Source organism: Myxine glutinosa, chromosome 7, assembly GCF_964187855.1.
Source record: "Myxine glutinosa chromosome 7, kmMyxGlut1.1, whole genome shotgun sequence".
Lineage (NCBI taxonomy): Eukaryota > Metazoa > Chordata > Myxini > Myxiniformes > Myxinidae > Myxine > Myxine glutinosa.
In genome coordinates this window covers 69,712,301-69,739,044 of record NC_136267.1, presented here as the reverse complement: position 1 = coordinate 69,739,044, position 26,744 = coordinate 69,712,301, and the positions used below count along the sequence as shown (strand labels likewise).

Below are 26,744 nucleotides of genomic sequence, written 5' to 3'. Positions count from 1 at the left end.
AACAGTTATTTGTTAGAAAACTTGTAAAAGAAAAACAAGTAAAATAACTGCAGGTGATCAAGGCAACATTTGCATTGTACCATCAGAAAACGTGCGCAGCATAGCTTCTTCGGACGGAATGCTCGCCCCATGCTGGTTCACTGCGAATACTTGCACGATGAACTCTGTAAACTTCTTTAAGTTGTAAATTTGAGATGAAACCTCTTCGTTGGTGACTTCCTGCATGAAGTGAAAATATATGCAAATTAAGTTGTATATTAATTTACACACAAACATGCTTGCAAATGAACATTCAGATGTGCAAACACATGTAATACTGTATACCGTACACAAGTGAGCATGCAAGAAACACCACATGTAAGTGTGTATGTGTGTGTGTGTGTGTGTGTGTGTGTGTGTGTGTGTGTGTGTGTGTTTACACATATGATTATAATAATATAATCAGCTCTCCAACCTACAGCAACACTGTGACCATTGAAACAGCACTTGGAACACACACCTTGCCCCCATGGCCAAAGTAGAAAGTCCACCAAAACGGTCCCATGAGCACACACACACAGGCAGCTCAGCACAAAGGCTGAAGTACATGGTCGATCAAACACATATCTATCCTCACCCCAAAAGGTCAGAATGCATGGTCTTACAATTGGATCACTCCTCAAAAGGAGTAGGTCCCCATGACATTCATCAGAGAGGTGCAGAAGCTCCTCCCCAGAGTGAACTAGTCAAACCCTACAATACATTAAGTCGAGATCAGACCCCATTACTGCAGTGCATACCAGGAAGCAAGTGCCACAACAGCTATTGCTGCATGCATACTGACCAACAGGAAATGCCAATGGAACATGCCCACTTATGTTCGAAAAATGGCTGCTGTAGTCATATTAAAAATGATTGGGGCTATTTCTTGAATTCTACTGTCACAGATTACAATATTGAAACAGGTCGTTCATACTTTTTATTCTTACTTCTACTTTCATCCAAATTATTTAAAATCTACAACCTGCAAAACTTTAGATTGGAGGCAGCCATGTTGCTAAGCAATGGCAACCACTCCATTCCGTTTGAGTGCTTCCTTGAGTGCTTTGTATCAAGCAACCTCATTGTTAACTGAACGCACCCCTGACAAGCATCTACGATGTATAGCGAGGATTTTACTGCAGTGAGGATCTACTCTGTCCCTCCCTCCCCCACCACTCCAACTCTTTGTCCTCCAATCCCCCTTTCTAATTCTTCAAGTCCTCGTCCCACCCCTCCCAACTCCAAGTATGCAATCCTCCCACCCTGAATTCCCAACCATAAGTCCAAAACTATAAAATCCCAACCACCCTCCACCCTCCCGGCCCCCCATTCCCAACCGCAAGTCCTTCGCCCCTCCTTTCCAACCCCAGATCTAAAGTTTGTCGGTGAAGTAAATCGTCAAAAAGGTAATTATATGTTGGACAGAATTGACTGAATAGTTTGTGGTTATATGATTTTTTTTATAACTTCCAGTATGTGTGTCAACCAGCGAATCTGGACCAATACACCACCTGCGTGTGCAAAAACAAATGCACACAACTATAAATTGCATGAATATTGACATTTTTAGACTTCCATGTGTACTGCCCGGACCCAAGAGCTCTAAAATGAGGTATTATTGAGCATTATACGTGCTGTCGTTATGACATTTACCCCATTCAGACACAATCGTGAAATTTGGATTTATATAGGTGTACAAACATACAAACATACATACATACAGGGTGTTTCAAAAAGTGGTCTATTTGAACGTTGTATTGTAAAAAAAAATCCAAAAGGTAGCAAGTTCAGTGATACATTGATGGAAAGCAAACACCATGCCATTTACAAGTCACTCATTATACTGCTTGTAATTGACATTTTCGATGTGTGCTCTGCCTCTGTTCAAACAGGCTTTGATCCTGACTCCGAAAATTCTCCACAACTTGTCTGCAAGTGGCTGGAGTGGTAGCCTGCCGGTAGTGCTCCACCTCCTGCTTCAGGACAGCCAGGGTTTGAGGTTTGTTGACATAAACTTGACCCTTGGCAGCACCCCAAAATAAAAAAAATCCAATGGATTCAAATCTGGCTGAGGGGTGCCAACTCATGCGTTGTGCCCAGGCTGATGGCACGATTTCCAAACAGCTGGTGGAGCAGGTAGATGGTTTCACCTGCAATGTGCGGTGGGGCACCGTCCTGCATGAGTTAGTTTGGAGACGTCTGAGTTAGCTTGGAGACAGTAGTTGAGCGAAATCAGCATGGAATTGGCGTAAGACCTCGCTGTTGACGCTCACCATCTTACAATTGGCACCCTCGAACCAATACGGTCCCAGCATACCCCATCTGGCATTCAATGCACAGAAGCAAGTGGACTTGGGTCCCTTGAGAGATATCTCAGACACCTCCTCAGGAGGCTCAGCACCCCCAGAAGATGTTGTGATTGTTGATAGCCCCATTCAGATGGAAGTGTGCTTCATCACTGAACCTCAAGCAGTTGATCCAATTTGGTTACCTTTCCATTCGGTCACTGAACCAGTCACATATTATTACTGCTCTTGCCTGTCATTCAGAGGTAGTTTATGCCTTACAGATATGATGCTGGGGTAGAGCTTGAGTTCAGACGTGAGAACGTGCCACACAGATGAGGCCGAGATCGCCATTTCTCGGGAAAGCCGACGGTGGGATTTCTAAGGACTTTCGATAGCAGAATCTCTGACAAGATCAGTGTTCCATTTTGTCTTTATTTTGATTTTTCATGCATCCATATGCTTGGAAGTGCTCCACAACCTGCTGAACGCTCCCATTGGAAGGTCCATTATGGGTGTGAACATTATAATACTGACAGTATCGTCGGCGCACCTGCATGTAGGAGTTTGTCTCAAACCACGAAGCCATGATTTTCACTTTTTGTTCCACTGTAAACAACATAGTTGACGTAGGGTCCGACTGACTACTTGGTTAGAAATGGCATACCACCACCACCATAATCTGCAAGAGAGAAGGGTATTGCATAAGAAAGGACAGACTATTTGGCTACTCAAATACTCCACTTTTTTTGAAACACCCTGTACATACAGTGCATTCAGAAAGTATTCAGACCCCTTCACTTTTTCACATTTTGTTAAGTTGCAGCCTTATGCTGAAATCGTTTAAATTCATTTTTTCCCTCATCAATCTACACTCAATACCCCATAATGACAAAGAGAAAACAGGATTTTAGAAAGTTTTGCAAATTTATTAAAAAGGAAAAACTGAAATATCACATTTACATAAGTATTCAGACCCTTTGTTGTGACATTTGAAATTTAGCTCAGGTGCCTCCCATTTGTCTTGGTCATCTTTGAGATGTTTCTACACCTTGATTGGAGTCCACGTGTGGTAAATTCCATTGATTGGACATGATTTGGAAAGGCACACACCTGTCTATATAAGGTCTCACAGGTGACAATGCATATCAGAGCAAAAACCAAGCCATGAGGTCGAAGGAACTGTCTGCAGAGCTTCGAGACAGGATTGTGTCGAGGCACAGATCTGGGGAAGCCTATGAAAAATTTCTGGTGCAATGAAGGTTCCCAAGAGCACAGTGGCCTCCATAATTCTTAAATGGAAGAAGTTTGGAACAACCATGACTCTTCCTAGAGCAAGCCGCCCGGCCAAACTGAGCAATCGGGGGAGAAGGCCTTGGTAAGAGAGGTGACCAAGAACCCGATGGTCACTCTGGCTGAGCTCCAGAGATCCTGTGTAGAGATGGGAGAAGCTTCCAGAAGGACAACCATCACTGCAACACTCCACCGATCTGGGCTTTATGGCAGAGTGGCCAGACGGAAGTCTCTCCTCAGTGAAAGACATGTGAAAGCCCGCTTGGAGTTTGCAAAAAAGCACCTAAAGGACTCTCAGACTGTGAGAAACACGATTGTGTACCATTTGTGTATATTTCACCAGACACATTCTTGTAAAGCCTGGTGTTGGCTTAGCAGTTAGGGTGGTGGCTTGGGATCCTAGGATCCTGGGTTTGAATCCCGGTCGATCACTGAATTAACACCAGGGGGGTTGACTGAGCCTGTCATCCTTCCGAGGTTGGCAAATTGAGTACCAGTTCACTGGTAATTCCCTGCGTGTCACAAGAAGCGACTAACAGGGTTGGCATCCGGCCATAAAACTTTGCTTCAAAATGGGGACCAACCCCTGCCCTGCAGGGAAGAATGGCCACTAAAGGTGGTGTGTGTGTGTACACATTCTTGTAAAACGATGAAAATTTGTGAGGAGATCCCTATCCAATTAAAGTGAGACATGAGGTAAACAAAAAAAATTACAAGTACTCCATCTGATCGTAATTTCCACCCTAGGTGAAAAGCAACACCTGCAGCAAATGTAAGTGGATTTCCCAGAATTTCTGTGGAGAAATGCATTTCATTTTGCAGGAAAAAAAACCACGTCTTGAATGTGATTGGTTGTGAAACGCATGTGACATCGCTTGTGTGTTTTTGGTTCATCCTGAAGAGAAGGAGGCATGCCAAACCACATGAACCAGACTGGGTAAGTGGGTTTTTTTTGAAGGGAAAAGTGAACCACCTGTCCCATCTTCTTTAACAAACAAAATGTGCAAGACATAGTTCCTGAAACATGGCCGCTGGGCCGACTGTCATTACATCGCCTTTTTACCCTTTGTCACCTCACTCAGCCATGAGCCTCTTGTACAAGTAAATAAACATGAGGTGCATCATGCAGAATTAAACCTCTACAATTGGGACAGTCAGCAACTGTGCATTTTCGAGTCAACCAATCAGTGTGGCTTCGAGCAAAAGAGTACGGTGAGCACAGAATACTAAATGTGAAAACTTGATATCACAAGCATAAAACAATTTCATATCGAAGCTGTCTATCACATGACAGAGTGCAAACAAGAGTCTTCTGTAAGCAAAGCGATCTACAGAGGCTTTACTGATGGCTGCTTATGTTCATGAATCATGCACACAGCTGCTTTCAAGCTTGACGGACAATAACGCCGTTCAAACAAGAGTAATAGCTTGTCCATCCTGTCAATTTAATAATTGAATAGCTTAGTTGCAGTCAATGAATGCCCTCGACCCTCGTGTTCAATGAATGTTGCATGGGTTTTTGCAATCACTTCACTTGCGATATCAGAGGTTGGCACCGACAAAAAACAAAAACAAAAAAAAAACACGATTTCCCAAAATGGCATGAGCATAGACAGTATCACGAGGCTCGAGGCGTAAATAGCGAGAGAGTAGAAACAAGCTGGCTGATTGGTGAGAATTTTAGGGATAGCTTCACTGCTCTCCATCATTGCTCCAAAAGCGGCGACTACGGGCGACCTCCTGCTGCCTGCCACGTCACAAATCGAGAAACGTTGTGAGCACGAGCAACAAGGTGGTCTTACACCAGTCGCCAACAGACATTGATCAATGACAAAGTCATAGCCAGGTCAGGCAATGTAGCACCTGTCCGGCTTTGCGCTGTCACGTAGGCACGCGTAGCTACAGCCATCAATAAGAACCAATTGCTTCTTCAGTCTGACTGATAAACATCCTGCTTGGTCTGGCAGCATTAAGTGACTGGTTTTGGATTTGATGAAATGGAGGTTTGCAAGCCTCTTGCCTCATTCATTGCTCTGACAGTGTCATATCTCTTCACAAGTGCTCAAACCTAAGGAAAAGTCACTTATTTGCTCTCATGGGTAAAAACAAGAGGAGCAATGTATAAACAGAGGAATTCATTACAAGAAAAATACCCCCAAAACTCAGCGACCAAGGAGAAATGGAACCAAAATTGCACAAGATGTAAGAAAAAGAGATCTCTTTATATATTTAGCAAAGACAACAACCCTTAAGGGGAGGTGAGCTAGCCTGTATAAATAACATCAGTCTTGGACGTGTGTTTTTGTTTTAAGATTTCATCAGCAGGATAGAATTTCCGATCAGGCCTCTATGCTGTATGACAGCAAAGAAAATAAAGTGTCTTTGAGGAAATGCCTCACTTGTGTAACTCAACACATCATCAATGACATCACAATGGATTGGCCAATCAATAGATTAAACAAACAGGAAAAGCACCTGAGCAAAACCACATTCACAAATCTTAAGAAAGACTAAGATGGATCGCTAAGGGACGTAACCACAGACCACCACCCAAAATGGACTATGCAAAGATCACGAGGATTTTCGAATTTTACACCAAACTCCAAATGGACAGTGAAACAACGAGTGATTTGTTTAATTAACAACACAAGTGTCGAGTGGTGACGGATGTTTTGTCACACAGCATAAAGTGAGCACAAACAAGCAAAGTAAATATTTGAATCTTGTCTTTTATTTTAATTCCTTAAAACACGAAAGTTTAATGTATTGAAATTATTTGTTCTGGCTTGTGTAAAGACTCAAAATAAAGTGGAAATTTTACTTTCAGATGGAATTTGAAATGTTATTGATGTGTTTGCAAGTTTTTAACTCCTTGTGTCATCCCCTATGGTTACCTGGGTCCCGCGAGCTATTGTGGCTATCTGGGACAGTACCTAGCATTTGAGCACACAAAGGATAGGTAGCATCTTGGCCCATTCAGCACCACGAAGACTGTGCCCTGTAGAAGACTGTGCCCTGAAGAAGGCTGTGCCAGAAAAAAAACAAAAAAAACTTCTGTCTGAGCCGTCATCTTCATGACAAAATCTCCAGTTGCGTGAGCCCACGTGTTTCTAACACATTGCTGTTCTCACAAATTTTTCAGCAAAAAGGAATATCCTCCAAGAAAAACTTTTTCTTCATTGTCAAGACAACGTCGTCCATTTTAAGGGTATGGACAACCCTTTTTATGAAGTTAATTCCTGCGACGTGAAACAATCTGCAACCCATGCCTACATAAAACTGATTTTTTGGAATGTCGGCCGAATTCCCCATCCACTCATAATGTAATTTTGTTTTTAAAAACTCCATGGGTAGGAGCTGCTATGTTGAAGGTTTCATGACAATTACTCAAACGGTTCTACAGAAAAAGAATTTTATAGCGAATAAAGGTGAAAAAGTGAGGGCAGAAGAAAAACTAAGTGAGGGCCTTGGCCGACGTTGCACGACATGGTCAAGGATCGTTATGGACGCTTATTACTAGTAAATCTTACTATAATTCACCAAACGTCTGTCCGTCTGTTCGAAGGTACCGCAAAAACGGCTCAACCAATCGAAACGATATTTTGTGTGGGTAATCCTGGGATCTCCAGGAGTAAAATAGGCTATTTAGTTTTCCCAATTTCAGCTTTTGGTCTCCAGTATTCTCAGGTTTGGACTCCTGCATAACATTCACGTTTGCATAACGTGCATTGTGACGATGTTCTCATTGTGACGATGTATGTGTTCACGGTAGTGTTTGACGTGACGGTGTGAACGTAATTTCGTAATGTTTTTCGTTTCGTAATCCTTTAATGAACGTTTAATGTTTAATGAACGTTTAATGTTTCATGAATGTTTAATGCCCTTCGATGTCCGGGGCCGCACGCGCGCTACACTGGACGGGCCAGCGTGTACCTTGCCCTTCGCCGTCAGGCTCGGGTAAACCGCTGAGCCCCATCCGTGATGGGGACTGGGGCTTGAGACAGTGTCCTTCATTAAAAGTATAATAAACGCTGTCTCCATCGATCTTGCCAAGGCCGTAACAGCGGTAACGTTTAATCTCTACATGAGAGAATTCCACATAGCTATTTGGGCGGTGAATACGCTAACAGATCGCTGTCTCCATCGATCTTGCCAATGCCGTAACAGCTATTGGCTCAAAATCCTTTTACTGTTGATTTGGTACAGTTACATGTATCGGGAATTTGGTACACGTATCGGTAGTACATACGACATAGCGATTGTGAACACGATTATCGATCACGATTCACGATCACGATCATCACGATCATAGTGTATCGATCACGATTTGAAACACGATGGAATAATATTTACCGATATGAACAGTGATGTAGCTTTTATTGAAATTCTAAAGATACTGTTTCGATTTTGATGATTTGCGTGTGATATGATTCAACGGATGTTTATATGAATCGTTTAAAATAAAAAAAACCTTCAATTTCTGATATTTTGCCTTTTCATTTGGGCTTCCCAATTGGAGCCCGCCCATAGGGCGGGTACCCTTGCTGGTAGTTAAAATGATTACATCAAGCAAAAATGATGATTTAGATTCAGATATACCGGTACTCTACATGAATGAAAGAATGATCGTTTTAAGGCCATTTTTTCCCCGCTAAAGCGGGGGTTAACTTTGCGGGCCCCATGACCTCATGGTTCCCTGTTTGAGGCAATGTTTTTATGGCCGGATGCCCTTCCTGACACCAAACTTTAGTCGCCTCATACGATGCTCAGGGATACCTATTCTAAATCGGCGTACACACCGGGATCATTCATCCCAGCAAGCTGGTACTCAATTTGTCGACCTTGGAAGGATGACACGCTGAGTCAACCCCCGTGGCGTTAATTTAGCTATTGACCTGGATTCGAACCCAGGATCCCAAGCCGGCACCCTAACCGCTAAGCCAACACCAGGCTTCATTCATTCAATCCAGGTAAACCTGCTCATCAATTATTACTCCCGAAAAGTGTGTTGTAGCATGTCAAGTGTATGATCTAAAATTATTACAGGAACTCACAGTGGACTCATTTTGAATTACCCAAGCGTTCACACAGTTTGATTGAACATCACAAGGGCAAAATGAACTAATCTCTCGACTGAGAGTATATGTTCACGTTGAAGAGCTAGTCATACAATCGAAAAGCATTTGCTCATCTGGAGCACATATGGACCGACCTGCTCTTCCCCGGGCCCACCATCTCGTTCTTTGTAGAGCAAGCGGTAGTAAGTGATTGGGCGGTGGTGAAGCGGGGGTTGGGACCAGCTCACATAGGCCGAAGTTGCTGAGGTTGGCCATGCCTGCACGTTTTGAGGTGTGCTCGGAGTGAGCGCTGGGAAAGGGAAATGCACAAACAGGATGGGGAAAGATTCACTTTTCCAAGCAATTTTCCAATTTGTTGTTTCCAATCAGTCGCTCATTATTCTCAGCAGTCTGGGAGTTTCCTTATGATATTGGAACAGAATTCATATTTTTGGATCCCAATTTTTTGAAAAGGAAAAAAATATGAATCTGACCCAGATCTAGAAAATTAATGAGAATTAACTGGAGTTATCTCTCGATAATTATATGGATTGTAGAAGCACTCAAGGTACTGTCTCACATACATTGAAGAAGGATTCAATGGAGTACAGATTACATAAAGTATCAGGTGAATGCACCAATGGCCACAGACAGACACCATGGCAATGTTGGTAACCAGCAACCAAGTCTTTTATTTTTATTGATTTGGCTGCAGCATGGGAGTCATTGATTATGTGAGGCCAATTAATTTCATCTGCACTCACAATACATGGAAATGAGAATGCAGGGCATGGGGAAAAATGCAGAAAACAAATAATTCTGCACTTGCACAAATGAAAAAATGAATTGACTGTTTCTATTGAATAACTCATTAACACCTGTGGTTGCTAATAATGGCAAGTTGTCAGTAATGAAAAAATACAAAATAATGATGATAATAATAATAATAACAAGCATTCTGAGTATTGCGCTGCAATACATATCCCCTACCGGCAGTCTGTCGTCCGAAAAACTGTTGGGGAAATTACCAAGGGTTATTTACCCACAGGTTCTGAATCGTTCCCAATCGCTAATTACCTCAGGACAGGCTCACCTGTGATTCGCACTCGGGACTTTGATTTATACACCTTGCAGACAGGTTGGCAGAAGCACGAGAAAATAAGTTGTTGATAAAGAACCTTTCGAGTCGCTAAATATCAGTAATTTATTATATTTTCCTGTTCACGATCAATGATCGATGTGTATATATATGTTGCTTGGCTTGGCTCCGCCCCTCCCGAAAGCGCGCGCTGTGTCGCGCTTTTGACGTTCGCAGACGAGGCTGAGGGAGCGCGGTGCGGCTTGAGGAGAACTCTAGAATAAACAAGAGATATCCATTTTTAAAAATATTTTCGTTTAATTAACGATACGTGCCAAACCACGTGCCCTATTGCAAATTCCAAAAGGACATTTTAGTAGACTGACATGCTGAACATATCTGTGAAGTTTCCCCTCGATTGGATCAAAAATGAGGGAGCGGCTCGGTTTTAAAGGTTCATGCTTAAAAACGTCATAACTCTGAAACCATGTGACGCATGACATGATGCTCGCTGACTTTTTTGTTTGTCATGGGTATGCGATTCTGCCTGCAAAGTTTGGCCTCGATCTGTTCAGCCGTTGCAGAGAAAAAGGGGTTTCGTGTTTTCACGAAAAACAATATGGCGGCCGAAGCACGTGACCTGTGACGTCATAATTACCATTAAAATATTATACAGACCGAGTCCCCCACTAGGGTGAAAATTTGATCTCAATCGGTCCTATTAATGCAGAGAAAATCTTTTTTAAAGGAAATTAAAACTTAAAATGGCACTGAGTTAAGGATCATCAGAATTATCAGAATTCCCAAAGTTCAAAGTGCCATAACTTTGTCAAAAATGATCGAAACGTCGTGAAGTTCGAACTTGATCTGTAACTTATCATGAGGAAACCACGTACCAAGTTTGAAATCATTAGCATTAAGAGTTTAGAAAAAAAGTCCGGAAAACTGTTCTTTGCGTGACGGACTGACAGACTGACAGACGGAGGGACGGCGTGCAAACCTATAGTTCCCTCCGTTGTACACCGGTAGGGGACTTATAACATGGAGAACAAAGAGAAAAATACATAAAATGTCATAATCCCCGTGGTTTTAGTAATTTTGCTGTATGGCGTTAAAGGCCGCCAGTCGGCCATCTTTGGTCGCATTACAAAACAAAATCTTCTGCCAATGTAGACTCTCATGTATTATCTCCATGCCATGATTGAACAAAATTGATCCATGCATGTCCGATAAATTGTTGGGGACACGTTTAAGTAACAAAATGGCAGCCAGTCGGCCATCTGGATTTGATCTCGAGAGAAAATGATGTACATATGTGAGTCATCATTCATTATCTGTGAGCCAAGTTTGACCAAGATCGGTAAAAGGTGGCTGGCTAGATATATTAGTGTCCTGAGTTTGAGCCCATGTCATGCCGTTGAATTAACACCAGGTGGGTTGACTCAGCCTGTCATCCTTCCGGGGTCGGCAAAATGAGCAACAGATGACTGGTTACAGAGAGGCATCGTATCAGCGGCTGCTGCGCCCTCAGAGAATGATGCAACCAGCAGCCACAGGCAGCACACTAACCACCACAGGCTTAGATCTTTAAAATGATTCTCACATTAATGATATCGCTTATCAAATCCCTGTTTACACACAGGCCTATGGAAAAGTGCTGCTGGTCTTGGTTTGCTTCAGCAGCCAATAAGATTTTCTGTGAAACATGCTTTAATGACGATTCAATCAAAACTTAAGTGTCCATGAAAATGGATGGTTACGAGTTTTATCCCATAAACTTACATCCCAACAGTTCCCTCTCTGGTCATGGACAAAACAAATGTAACTTGTTTTCACAGATGTGCAGAAAGCTTTCTACAAATTGGACCATTTCCTGATTCACAGGAGCAAACTGTTGATATATTATACTTCATCCTGAAAACGAAAACTATATTTCTCAGAAAGAAAATCACTCTTCGAAGTTCTGTCTAAGATTTGGGACTTGGACAGAGTTTCCTTAAGATGCAGTGTTTCAGTCAAAATGATTGGTCTGCAGGCAGGCGGGCGGGGTGGTGCAGGCAGGCGGGCAGGGTGGTGCAGGCAGGCGGGGTGGTGCAGGTAGGCGGGCGGGGTGGTGCATTTTATATGAAGACAAATAGTCAGATTGTTGCTTTGCGGGCAGGGGGTTGCGTGACAAAAGTGCACCGCCTTTTGGATGGGAATTAAACAGGGAACCTGCCTTGTGGAAACATTGGTGGACGTCAAAGATCCCACAGTGTATTTCATGAAGAGTAGACAAGTTATCTCTGACACCCTGAACAAATTTAAAATCCCTTCTCTGACTGATTGCTGGGAAAGAAAGGGCAAACCATTGAGCATAACCCTTCCCAAGGGACTACTTCAGCAGCATTGATGCTCTGTCAAGAGTATGGTACAATGATGATGATCGGATGATGACAAGTAGTGAGGGTGGAGTAAAATGATCAAATGGAGTTGGATGGATGGTTTCAGAAATTTGAATGAAGATGACAATTATACAATCAAAATCAGATAATTCTACAATATTGACATTGCCAGGTGCCAGTGATGGGATGTGTGTGCATTGAGGTCATGGAGAACACAATATGTAAACCTTGTAGATGCCAGGAAGCAGTCCAAAGTTAACTGTTTTTGCACAATTTCCGGTTTCAATCCCAACTCAGGTTAATCTTATGTTGACAGTTGGATCGTGTTATGGAAGGAGGTAAACATTGAGATGATCAAAAAAAAATCACACCCGTGTGCAAAGGAAGGCATTTTGCATGTTTGCGTGTTTGGCATTTTTAATATGAAATAGGCAAAGCCGAGAAGCAAACGAGACCCATTAGAATTACCCTTTAGCATTATCCTTTAGAATTACCCTTTATGACCCATTAGAATTAGCCTTTAGAATCACCCATTAGAAACCATTAGAATTACCCTTCAGCATTATCCTTTAGAATTACCCTTTATGACCCATTAGAATTAGCCTTTAGAATCACCCATTAGAAACCATTAGAAACCATTAGAATTACCCTTTAGAGATCTTTATAATTAAATACGGTGGTTTAGAAAGGTTCTTCCTCATTTTTTATGGTCGGAAGGAAACAGCCAAATATTGAAGCGGCTTCACCGTTTAAAAAGTGTGAAATATTTTCTCAAAGTTGGACACCAACCTTCTGGCTTTGTGATGACATTGATGCGTGCAGAACTCTCTCCGGTGCTGTTAGGGTAGAAAGCGGTCACCCAGAAGTGGTAGTCCGTCTCTGGCTGAAGACCGGTTACTGTAGCCTTAAGGTTGCTTCGACCGCTTATGTTGACCAGTCGTCCCCTGTGGTAACATCACACTCGGAATGTTCCATGGTACATTGCTACCACTCAGTCACTCTGTCCACCTTATATAAATCTGAGTATAACACCAAAGATCACATTCATAACTCCACACAACTGCTGCAAATCAGGAACAGATGTTTTACAAGAATTGTAGCGTCAAGTTATTTAGGAATATAAATTCAAATCAACATGTCATTGCATCTTCAAAAAGGCCTCAAATCAACCATTTGCATGAACAATAGAAAACTGAACTGATGACATCAAAATGTAATTTCATCATTCTCATTTTTAAAATTACAAGACATGCAAATGGCAATCGAAGAACATAGTGGAAAATCTATCCAATTAAAAGGACGACGTCTGCTCCATTATCTACCATGCTTCCTATCTCCTCTTTGACCCCTGGTGTTGGGCTGGCGGCTAGGGTGCCGGCTTAGGATCCTAGGATCCTGGGTTTGAATCCCAGTCGATCGCTGAATTAACGCCAGGGGGGTTGACTCAGCCTGTCATCCTTCCGAGGTCGGCTAATTGAGTACCAGTTCGCTGGTAATTCCCTGTTTGTCGTTAAAGGCGGCAAAAAGGGTTGGCGGCAGGAAGGGCATCCGGCCGTAAAACATTGCTTCAAAAATGGGACCAAAAAAAACAACAACTACCACGGTCCCCGAAAAGGCCAACCCCCGCTCTGCGGGGAAAAATGGCCTCTAAACGGTGGTCTTCCTATCTCCTCTTTCACCACTTTCCATGTCACCACCAAACTTTGGAGACGTAATTAACAACGTGCTACAATTCTGTTTGCAGAATCTAAATTTACCGATATTTCCTCCATTTGTTCCATTGGGCCAACTCAAAAATAAACTTTTCTGCAAGCCTTTGCCATGCCGCATGACGTCACGACATTCCGGTGGTTGGCTCTTCAAACCCAACTGCCACAGGATTGCTGTTGTCATCTCCATTTATTCCGTTTGGCACGAGATCGTCATCGCTGGTGTTATTCTATGGCCCTCCAGTCCGATGAAATCTCAAACCATCGGGTCACTCGTTCTTGACCATGGGCGTATCGGCGAGGTGGGTGGTGGTGCTTCTGTTGCTAATCCGTCATTGGATTATTGTTGTTGTTGTTCAATGGTCTTTCCATCCTGTCAAATCCATTCTCATCCCATGCCGGGTATAACCGCTGGCAGTTGAGAAATTTTACTTGTGTGTAAAAATGAAGAAAAAAAAATTATACAAAAACTAGATAATTACTGACCATTCAGATACTGTAAAGCGATCCCGACACAGCCATGGTGGTGATCAGAGTGTGGTGTGAGCAGATGAATACGAAAAAATAAATTAAAATTAAGAGCTTCATTATTCTTCTCTATAATCGAGCCTATCTTGAAGTAAAAAAGAAGAAGCAGAAATTCATTAATTGGTAGAGGACATTTCTGGCAGAACATGCTTTTAGACAATGCGGTGTTTTGCTGCATGGAGCAATTGGAACTTAAGTGACATGAAACCTTTCTTAATGTGTTCGACTTCATAAATGTTCCTAGGCATGGTGGAGCGTGAGGGGACTATACCCACAAGGTAATCACATAACATCGGGCAGAAACATGGCTTCGCGGCAGCCAATTTATATCACAATGATGTTTTTGCTACTGGAAAGAACCACACGGCCCTTGTTCAAATCAATGGACACATAAAGCAAAGAGGAATTGCAATTTAAGATAATAAATGTGCTTTTCTTGTTCGATTTTGTCCGAGTCTGTCCGGCTCGCCTCGCCGCCTACGAGGCTAACATGTGACAGTAATTACAAGGGCCTTCACAATCAGCTTCACTTTAATGATACCTCAAGGCCCCATTGGCATCCATCTGGAAAGAAATGTAGCCTCTAATAGTGAGCATTTGTCTCCAAGACGCACTACTTTAATTAAGGTAGGATTATTAATAAGGATCCAAATTGCACTCTTCCGGTTTAAGAAGGGCCGCTTTATCCTGCTGAAGCCAATGAGAAAACATGGCTCAGGGAGAAAAAAAATCAATGCAAGATAATCTGCACCCAATCATATTTCGTGGACCGTAAGCAAGAGTTGATAATCTATCTTGCCGCTTATTAGAATCACACATTTCATTAATATAATGAGACAGCACACATTTATTATCAGCGGCTGAGTTGTGCTAGGCCACAAAAGGGACAGAAGTAAAAATCGCACTCGATGACTCGGTAGGCCGAAGGTTGAATCACAAACTGGCAGGACTAAACAAAAAAATTTGAAACTCCTATTCGTAAAAAATACATTTCATGGAAAAACTTTCTGCACAATAGTGCTTTGGCAAATAACTCATGGGTTTGTGTTACTTGAAGAGCTTGCACGAAACCAGAGCTTTTCTAAGCTGATACTTCTGAGAACAGAACGCATCCTGAAAGAGAGGTCGCAAATTACATATTTTCATGACAAAGGGTCAGGGACTAGGACAGGCTTGAGGCATTGGATTTTTAACTACACGGTCGAGGTTTGCAGACGAGGGGTCACCTTGGATTTCTCTCCATTTTATTTATTTATTTATTGCTGCTTGTGTGGAAAATGGCCGTAAGCAAAAAAACGTTAAATAGAAAACAAGGTCAATGTTTGGCCTCAGATAAAGTGGTGGTTTGTTGAATACAAAGAAATGGTGCGTTTCATTTAACTAGAATCATACGCTCCTTAGGGGAGTGGCCGTGCGGGGATTGGAGGGAAAGGATGGGGGGGAGGGTGGAGTGGAGAAGGAGTCGTGTGTTTTCAGACCTTTTACCCTAATTATACATTTTCTCACACCATGATGTGTGAAAATTATGCTTTAGACATGGCTGGGCGATTGAGCAGGAGGGATGGGGGTGTTGTTATACCTACTATTATTATTGTTGATATTATTATTAATAATAATATTCTTATTTTGTAATAATGTTGATACTATTGTGACAGAGCAGTTTTTCCACGTTTTGCCCCCCCCCCCCCCCCCCCCACCTCCCACACCAGGTGGAATCAGGGTCCACAAGAGAGGATTAAGGGTTCTGGTATGAAAGTATGATTGGACACTCCTGCATTATTCTCTTCAGTGAGTAGGATGTAACAGTGCAGATCTCACAACCTAAGTTTTAGACTTGTGGCTGTGCTGTGTGATGTACTTAGCCGGGGGAGGTCTTGTCTTGGGCCTTGCCCTAGAGGCTTTGAGAGCGGAGTTTTCTTTGATGTTACAACTGGAAATAATGACTAATGGACTGTACTTCCACTGTGTGTTGAGGTCCATTTTCTCTGTAACATTATTATTATTTTTTTTTTTTTTTTTTTTATCATCGTTTTTGCCGACACACCATTTTGAACGGAAATATGTCCTCCGAAGATGAAATGAAATGCTTGATGTCCTGTTTCTTCTTCACGTGACATATGAAAGGCATCATGTCAATATTATTGTCCTTAATATTATCATTATGCCATTATCATTATTGTTATTGTTGTTATTAGTTTTGTTATTAGAAACGGCCTTGGAAAAAAACACAACGATGTTAAGCTATTTACCTTAACTCGGTGTTTGTCCAAGGAGGAAAAACAAATTGGAGAGGGGGAATATTATTAGTGTTAATATCGTTTCATAATTTACCATATAAAACACAATGCCAGTTTGTGTGTTTGTACAGATGTCTGTCCCCTTCATAAGGGTAGATTTTAAATGCCAATCTTTTACATGAATGTGTGTTCATTACGGTCTATTTTTTTAGGATAAAACAAACTCGAAAAACATTTTCCATACAAGAGAAATTATGTCTCTTCTTTTGGAACTGTAGACGGCGGCTTGCAAATCAAGCCTCGAGGGCGGTGTACAGAAGCGTTTTGTTCTTATATAACAATATATTCAAGGTGCAGCAGGTACATCCATATGATGTCTCATGAATAAAAAAGGTATAAGGCACCTGACACTAGGCCGAGGATTCAGACTTTGGCACGTTCACGAGGCTGCACCGTCGAATAAACTGTTCCAACCCATCATATTTGATGAGCTTTTTACTAGTAACATTAATATTATGCTATTATCAATAGTGTTGTTCTTACTTTTGTTATTAGAAGTGGCCTTGGAAAAACACCACGATTAGCTATCTTAACACGGATATACACCTTAACACAGATTTCGCGCAAGGTGGAAACCCCACTTGGGGAGGGCGGCAAATTAAGTCGCTACAACCTCTGTCGTGTGACCCTTAGTCCTCTTGTAAAGTTTGGTTGAGATTGGAGAAGTAACGTGGGCAGATCGTGGGCAGTGTATGTATGTCTGCCCACGAATGTATCGTGGGCAGACAGACAGACAGATACGAAATTGCATATTTTAGTATGATAGATTGCATGATGATGAAAACAAAAACATTGCAAACAAAATTAGCATGCCCGAATCATTTATTTTTTGTAAATGATAGTCGATTTGAAGTGGTGTGATCATAGGTGCTGGGATTTTCTGCATCTCAGAGCAGAAGCTGGGGCTTTAAACCAGGACGTCACACCAAAATCTGCTCATTTGTGGACGCTACTCCCCTGTAATCAATTATAGAGATATAGATTAATCAAAATCTCTTTGTGGAAAGGTTTTCCTGGTGACCTATCGTGAATATTTGTCATTTGGAATATTTGTTTGTTATAGTAGGAGTCCATCGATATAATAATCATTGCAGCGAATGGGGCTCCCTCATACGAGTCAGGAAGTTATCCAGATGACTTCAAACTTTATTTCCTTTTTTTTCTTTTTCAAAGAATATATCACAAAAGCTAATTGCTCATTCAAGCTCCATCGACCCTATTGTTATGATTCAAGAATGGCATTGATGAGCATGCCTCAAAATAAACCTTTCCAGCCTCTTTCTAACCATGCTGAGTTGTTTGAATAAAATACCCACGAGACTCCCGGATTAAAATGAGATATGAATGGGTAGCAGCCCTCTTACTCTGAATCAGTGATGCTACAACAAAGTATTAGTGTTGTATCAATGTATAAATATGTTTGGGCTTGTAAGCTCATTATTTGAAAAGGAACATGAGAAATACAGGATGATTGAGTGTATTGGCAGGTCAAACAAGGTTGATTTAGTTTTATCTGACAATTTGAAAAGGAGAAGACAGGTAGGAAGAGGGGGGAGGGAGTCTGGGAAAATGTTGCAAAAGTCCATTTCAAAGCAATATCAACATCATATAAAGGCATTCGGTAGAAAATCCTGTTGCTATGAGAACGAACCTGCCATCCTCACGGGAATAATGGAGCAGGTATCCAGAGATAAGGTCGTCTTCCGCTGGAGCTTTCCATTGGAGCTTGACGACATCGTAACCCACGACTAAGGCAGAGAGGTCTTGCGGTGCAGCCGGAGCTGGCTTGAGGCCTACGGGCATTGCTGGAACCCCAAGAGGGGTCGATTGGGAGGGCGTGGGAGTGAAGGAAAAGCGCTCGACTGGAACTAATGTGCGCAGGAGGGTGCACGCATTGTGGGCGAGGGGAAAAAATGTGCAAAGATAATGTTGTATATGCAAGTGCCGACAGCGAATGTAAGAAAGAGCCCAAAGGATGGGTGAAGGAGGATTTTTTTTTAAATGTCAGTGACATGGCAAAAATTCAATACCACATGTGTGGAATAGCAGAAATCATTTATTTAGAGTTTAGAAGGTGAAAATGGGATGTATTTGATGGAGGCATGGGAAATGGAAGTGAGAATGATATTTTAGGGGTGGGAAAGTGTGAGTTTGGCAATAGAGTTTGTGCATTGTGAGTAATGGAGGGCATTATACATGGGCAGTTGACCGGTGGATGTCAAAGTCAGTTAGAGTGAATGTGACATAATGAATATTTTAAAGTGATACAATGAGAAGGAAAGTGGTATTGAGACAAATGGGAAAGGGAAGGGAATGGGAAGAAATTAGATACATGGGGTATTGGGGGATGGGGGTGAAGAGGAGATGGAGCGATGTCAGCAACAAACATTTGTCAATTCAAAATATCAGGAGGTTGAGTTCAGGAAAGGCATGTGAAAATGAAATGATGGTTACTGTTGGATTAAAACAGATGGTTTATGAAGCAATGTGTCAGTTGATTAGGTGTCAGCATGGGAGCTTCTGTTAGCAATATGTCAGAATGTTATTCACAACAGCTTGACCAACACTCTAACACCCCTGGAAATGGAGTATGATGGGATATAATTGAGTGCAAGATTATGGTAAATTTAGAGAAAGATAACTCATTGTAAATGGAATGAAACTGCTGTTGATGATGATGAAATGAAGCCTAAAAGATTGATGAAAGAAGCCTAAAAACTCCTGCTCATTAGGCATCAGCTTGGTGACAAATAAATTTGATATTCACATCAATATGAGGAGAGAACGTCCATGAAAAGCAACGAAAAACCTTGTCTGTTCCTGCTCACTAATATTGCCTTGTCCATCAATTATATCCAATATTTAACGGTAAAAACTGATCCAAAAGGTTGAACACCTGACAATAACTATGTATTTACAATTATATTCTAAACAAAGAGCCTCCTCTAGACATGGAGGTAAAAGCAAAATAACTCCATGTAAATGTAAAGGACAAAGCAGAAGCTGCACTTAACACAAAAATCACTGTTTTCAGACAGTTTCACCACATCAATGAGCTTAGAAGTCCATATTTTTAATCAATCCAGCAATATTGTAAAAGGTGATTCAATATTTTTGGACAAAGTTTTTTTTTTTCTTTCTTTTTGTATACAGAATCGAGGCTCGTGTCAGAGACAACACATTGAACATGAAAACATGCACAGACACATAAAACATGCAATGAAGGGAATGGGACTCAAGAGGGGGAGAGAGGGAAGCACACAAGCACAACAACAGAAGAGAACAGCGACGGGACATCGGTAGATCTGTGGAAGGGGGATGGCTGGGGGAGGAGGGAGGGATACGGTATAAAGCAAATGAACACTTCTAGGAATTTCAGGAAAGAAGTTGGTGATTTAAAGAGGTGGATTTGGGGTGTTTTAATGGGGGTAGAAAAGATCAAAGTTTTGGATGGGGAAGATAAGAGATGGTGGTGAACAGCTGTTTTAAAGACCTGGAGGGAGGAGATGGATTGAAGAGAGTGAGGGAGTTTGTTCCAGAGGTGGGAGAAAAGAGGGATGAAAGAGTGAAGGTGAGCAGAGAGTCATGATTTTGGCAATTTCACCAGAAGAGGGTTACTGGCAGATCTTGTGTGACCTGTAGGAATATTTCGGGAACAGAGCACAGACAGAACAGGGGGAGCAAGGCCGGAGAGGAGTCGGTAGAAGACAGAAAGACCACCTACCTGCCTGTGGTGAGGGGAGAAAGGCCCTCAGAATCAGCTTAATCGCGGGAGATTCCAATGATTCTGAATGCTTTGGTTTCAACCACGTGAAGCCGAAATAGGTGTGAGGCAGGAGTACCAGCCCAGAGGGGAGAGCAGTATTCCATTGAGCTGCGGGTGAAAGCTTTGTATGTGGTGAGGAGCTAAGAAGTGCCCAGAAAGTCCAGTGCCCAGAAAGTCTCACCAGTGTGGTGAGAAGTGCCCAGAAAGAACTTCGCACGACGGAGGATGTCCAGTTGGCGACTGGCTTTGGAGGTCAGCTTGGAAATGTGGTTTTCCCAGGAAAGATCATGGCAGAATGTGAGACCCAAAAGCTTGAGTGACAGAACTTCTTCAAGAGGATTGTTCAGAAAGTAGATGGGAGGGTTGTCCAGATTGTCTTTTTGCAGAGACAAAGTGAGAGTGTGAGATTTGTCAGGATTGAAAGACATGTTCCACTTGTTTGACCAGTTTGTGATATTGTCCAGGTTTGCAGAGACTGAAGAGGCTGCTGCCTGCGATCTGAGGGTTGGGATATGGAGCGGCAGAGAGTGGAGTCATCAGCAAAGAGATAGAGTATTTTCCAGAGAGTCGGAGAGATCATTAATGAAGACCAGAAAAAGCACATGGCCCAGAACACTGCCTTGAGGAACTCCAGTCGGAACAGGAAGGGGAGAAGAGAGAATTCCATTCAGGGCCACACGTTGACTGCGACCAGAAAGGAAGTCTGCAAGCCATGCGTAGAGGTTTCCATGGATACCATACGAGGAGAGTTTGGTGGGCAGGGTGGGATGCCAGACCATATCAAAGGCACGAGATATGTCGAGGGAGACAGCTCTGATTTCCTGTTTGGCATTGAGGACCTCCATCCATTGTTGAGACAGCAGAAGCAGCATGTCCAGAGTAGAATGACCTGGTCTGAATCCAAATTGATTCACACCCCTTGATTTTTTCAAATTTGTTGTGTTACAGTCTGAATTTAAAATGGGTTAAATTGAGATTGTTTTTGTCACTGATCTACATATAATATCACGTAATGTCAAAGAGGAGTTCATTTTAATTAAAAATTAATTACAAAAACATTTAATTTACATAAATATTCAACCCCTTGAGTCAATAATTTGTAGAAGCGCCTTTTGCAGCTATTACAGCTTTGAGTCTTCTTGGGTATGTCTATATCAGGTTTGCACATCTGGATTTGGGGAGTTCCTCCCATTCTTCCTTGCATATTTGCTCAAATTCTGTCAAAATGGATGGGGATCATGACGGTGAACAGCAATTTTCAGGTTTTCCATTGATGTTCAATGGGATTCAAGTCTGGGCATTGGATGGGCCACTCAAGGACTTTCATGTTTTTGTTCTGAAGCCATTCCAGTCTTGCTTAGGCTGTATGCTTGAGGTTATTAACCTGTTGGAACATAAATCTTCATCGCAGTCTACGGTCTTTTGCACTCTGAAGCAGATTCTCCTAAATTATTTGGCTGTATTTGGCTCCATTCATTCTTTCCTCTATCATTACAAGTCTACCAGTCCATGCTGCTGAAAAGCATCCCCATAGCATGATGCTGCCACCATCATGCTTCACGTTAGGGATGGTTGTAGATGGGTGATGAGCTGTGCTCGGTTTCCGCCAGACATAGCGCTTTACATTCAGGCCAAAGAGATCAACTTTAATCTTATCAGACCACAGAATATTTTGCCTCATGCTCTCAGAGTCTTTGTCGTGCCTTTTTACAAATCAAGGCGTGCTGTCATGTGTCTTTTTCCTCAGGAGTGGCTTCTATCTAGGCACTCTCCCATAAACCCTAGATTTGTGAAGTGCTGCAGAGACTTTTGTCCTTCCGGCAGGTTCTCCCTTCTCAACCAAGGAACTCTAGTTCTGTCAGAGTGGTCATTGGGTTCTTGGTCACTTCCCTGACCAAGGTCCTTCTTGTCCAGTTGCTCCATTTGGTCGGACGACCAGCTCTAGGAAGAGTCTAGGTCATTTCATATTCTTTCCATTTCCTAATGATGAAGCTCACTGTGCTCTTGGGAACTTTCAACACTCTAGAAATTGTTTTATATCCCTACCGAGATCTATGCCTCCTCACAATTCTATCTCGTTGTTCTACGAAGAGTTCCTTAGACCCCATGGTAGAGTTTCTGCTCTGATAGCACTGTCAAATGTGGTGATAGCACTGTCTTCAGATGTTATATCGAAAGGTGTGTTTCGTTCTAAATACCGCCTAATCAATTGAATTGACCACATGTAGACTACAAACAAATTGTAGAGACATCTCAAGGATGATCAAAGGAAATTGGATGCACCTGAGCTCAATTTTGAGTGTTATAGCAAAGGGGTTGAATACTTATTGACTCAAATCATTTCAGCTTTTCATTTTCAATTAATTTTTCCGAAAATAAATCCACTGACATTATGGGGTATTATGTGTAGATTAGTGACAAAAAAAATCTCAATTTAATCCATTTTTAATTCAGGCTTTAACACAACAAATTGTGAAAAAGTCAAGGGGTGTGAATACTTTCTGGAGATACTGTACTTATCAAAGCACTTTCCTCTTCCTCTTCCCAGTACTCATTTGGATGAACCAGGGGGCTCACCATACAGCACCAGAGCTTTATCTCTTAGATTTCTGATCATGATTGCAGTTTATTAGGCATGAACGGAAATTGTTTGCCTTCTTCTGGGCAGTATCTGTACTGGACAGATTTTCCTAGCCATTGTTCTCCAGAAGAGAATCCTCTGCCTAGAGTATAGTACAGGGTGATTTTTTTTTTATTCGAGAACCCTAAATAATTCCCATACACTAAAAACATTAGACTACGTTTGTGAAAAATATTAGGTTCTTAACAGATATAGTTTTTAGTGTATGGGATTTATGTAGGGTTCTCAAAAAAAAAAGAAACCTAAATTATAATAATTCTCGCACGTTAATGTTGAAATACAAGTTAGGCATAACAGTCCCAACTCCCTAAAACCTCTGCTACACACCCTGAACACAAGCTGCAGTTTTAAGTTAATTTGGTTCAGTGGAGCAGGAGTACATACAAGTCAGACAAACATACACCCAAAATGATCATGATAATTCCTGATGTCGCTGGGTTTCATGTCGAGAATTGACATGTTTTATGACATTTTGACTTGTAATACCGACTTCTATCAAGTTTTTTTTATTCCATAGTATTGGACCGTGAGTACATTTATTAATTACGTATTATTGGAATGTGCATACACCTATTAATTCCATACTATTGGAACGTGCGTCCATCTATTAATTGCGTACCACTGGAACACGTGAGAACGTCTAATAATTATGTACCATTGGAATGTGAGTATGTTGCAATTATTGACTTAGTAGTGGAACATATGCAAATTCATTAATTTTATATAATTGACCATCATATAAGGCACCAAGTTCCTTTGGATTTGTGCAAGTTTAGTCTCGGCCTCTTATTCATTCTCTCTCCTTCTCATCTGTATATTCTCCGTTACCATACAAGGTTTGTTGTTATTTTCTCCTTCATCATAGGAGCAGCACGGGGTTCCCCTTTTCAGCAAATATTGCGCATACTCCACCCACCTAGAGGATCCATAAAGTTCCACCCACCTGGAGGATACGTAAACTCCACCCACGCAGAGGATGTGTAAAGTTACACCCACCTGGAGGAAGCGTAAACTCCACCCACCCGGGGGATGTGTAAAGTTCCACCCACCTGGAGGATGCGTAAACTCCACCCACCCGGAGGATATGTAAAGTTCCACCCACCTGGAGGATACGTAAACTCCACCCACGCAGAGGATGTGTAAAGTTCCACCGACCTGGAGTATACGTAAACTCCACCCACCCGGAGGATGTGTAAAGTCCACCCACCTGGAGGATGCGTAAACTCCACCCACCCGGAGGATGTGTAAAGTCCACCCACCTGGAGGATGCGTAAACTCCACCCACCCGGAGGATGTGTAAAGTTCCACCCACCTGGAGGATACGTAAACTCCACCCACCCGGAGGCTGTGTATAGTCCACCCACCTGGAGGATACGTAAACTCCACCCACCTGGAGGATGCGTAAACTCCACCCACTCGGAGGGTGGCTAAACTGCTAGTACAGACAAATACATAATCAAAATTTAATTATCATTCCAGCAAAGTTGCAGTCTGTGAAAAATACAGAACAAATATAAACTGCTAAAAGAGGTATGAGCTGCTATGCTGCAAACCACATAATTAGTCAGCCGACGTCGGCATTAGAACCCCATTGTTGGCAATTCTCCAAGACCAGCCTTGGGAAAAGGATCGATCAATACACAGATGGATGTCTGGCTCCCTGGCCGTCATATCTCATGAGGAATGCCTTTTTCATTGATAAAAGGTAAAAAATAAATCCAAACATAACAACAAAGCTAAGCACGTGTACTTCAGCCCCAAGGCCAAAGCTCAGGGTGATACAATAAACATACATCCTATCCCTCAGGGCAAAAATGCATGGTCATTCCATGCATTGTCCCCACCCTCTAGGTTTCTGCAGGGTGCACGTGGACAACAAGCAACCCCCTTCTGGTGAAACTCCAACAATCCAGAATCACTGCTCACCTCCACTCATTCATTTTTTTTTTGCCCACTTGTCGAATTAACTTCCACACTCTCCTCAATGTCATTCTTCCCCCCCAGGTATTCAAGACAGCTGTTTACTACCATCTCATATCATCCCCCATCCAAAACCATGATCTTTTCTAGCCCAATTAACTCCCCACCTCAAGCCATCCTCTTTCCAAATTCCCAGTTTTTCTTTCCTGAGAGTTTGCTCTTGTACATATCTTGTCCACCCCATGCATCCTCCCTCACTCCTCATTTCTCCCCAAATCCCTTATTTGTCCAAGTATCCTTCTATTTTGTCCATCGACACTGCTGTTTGTTGATTTCCCCTTATTTCGACTCTTCATTTTGTTCTGTTGCATCTTGGTTCTATCTTTTCCATGGGCCTTGACTTTTTATACGAAATAACATCTACTTTCTATGGATACCCAAATGCTCCTTTCCTTTTGTCAAATTCCAATTTGCTCTTCAGCTATTTCATTCTGCCCTTCTTTCAGTCTATTAAATTCTTACTCTGGATCCTCAACTTCAGATGTCAAAATTAAATATGCATTCCAACGCAGTTGCAGTCTGTGGGAAAAAAAAAAACACAGCAAGCCCACTGCACACAAGCAGTGACAGGTGCTACACTGCTAACTGCGGTATCAGTCAGCCTAAATTGGCCTGAGAAGCCTTTTCTTAGCAAATTGACAGCTCACCCTTTAGGGAAACGAATCAATCCATGGTCATGTTTATGGCTCCCTGGCTGTGATATCTCTTGAGAGATATTCTCTTATAACATAAAAAAAGAAAGCAATGAAATATTACAACAAAGCTAAGTATGTGTACTTTGGCCACAAGACAAAAGTATACGGACAAGCTAAACTTGCCAAACTAATCACATGCCCCTTGCCTCTAAGGCTCACGGACACACAAATGCATACATCCCAACTTCGAGGGTGAAAATGTAACCTCATACTATAAACATTTTCTGTTTGGGGAGCACTGGCCATCATTTCTACATTCCATTTAAAAAATAAAAACGTCATAGAAAAGCTAAGTATGCGTAGATTGGCCCCAAGGCTAAAGTATGGTAAAGCAAAGGTTCTCCATATTAATACACATGCAATCAATGGAATCACCATAATGCTGAATGAAGTATGGAAGAAAGAAAGGAGAAGACGCCGTTTCAGGCATTATAACCCTTCATTGGAGCAAAAGAGGACGATGGGATAGGGGCCACGGTTGATATAGGGTGGGAGAGAATCAGAGGTGTCAGCACGGGGTCAGAGGTCAAGGGGCACAAGGGGTGAAAATGACTCATTCTGACACCTCATGACGGAATGTTCAGGGGTACGAAATCAAGGGGACTGGAACTGGGAGGAAATGGAAAACAATAGAGAAACAAGAAAAAGAGCAATCAGAGATTGCAAACCCTCACCAGGATGTATTTTCAGCAGTTTTTAAGGCTTTTGTGTTAAAACAAATATGGCGGCCGAACCACGTGACTGATGACGTCATCATTGTTTTTTTTCTCCACCAGTTTATGCCGACATGGCGCTCAAGGAATTTCATCTTGATTGGATGAAGTTTTGTACATGTCGAATTATGACGTCATAATGGAGGCACATATGACATCATCATTAACATATTTTATTCCCCATGGAGAGTTCTTTACAATGAGCCATGTCTCAATTTGTTCTATTCAGCGCTTTCCGAGATATAGAGGTGCAAATTTTTTCGATTTTTCCAAGATGGCGGCGGAACCACGTGACCT

The 26,744-nt window shown here is 42.1% G+C and overlaps 1 protein-coding gene across 1 annotated transcript in view; it reads right to left on the bottom strand.

Annotated features, from left to right (window-relative positions):
- LOC137431314 (neogenin) overlaps window positions 1–26,744 on the bottom strand; it is a 343,015-nt gene that overhangs the window by 124,098 nt on the left and 192,173 nt on the right. Inside the window, exons 8-11 of the mRNA XM_078782693.1 lie at window positions 18,304–18,520; window positions 12,908–13,062; window positions 8,812–8,966; window positions 81–219 (exon numbers count right to left, since the gene is read on the bottom strand). Of these exons, the coding sequence (XP_078638819.1) occupies window positions 81–219; window positions 8,812–8,966; window positions 12,908–13,062; window positions 18,304–18,520 (666 nt within the window). The remainder of the gene's footprint in view (window positions 1–80; window positions 220–8,811; window positions 8,967–12,907; window positions 13,063–18,303; window positions 18,521–26,744) is intronic.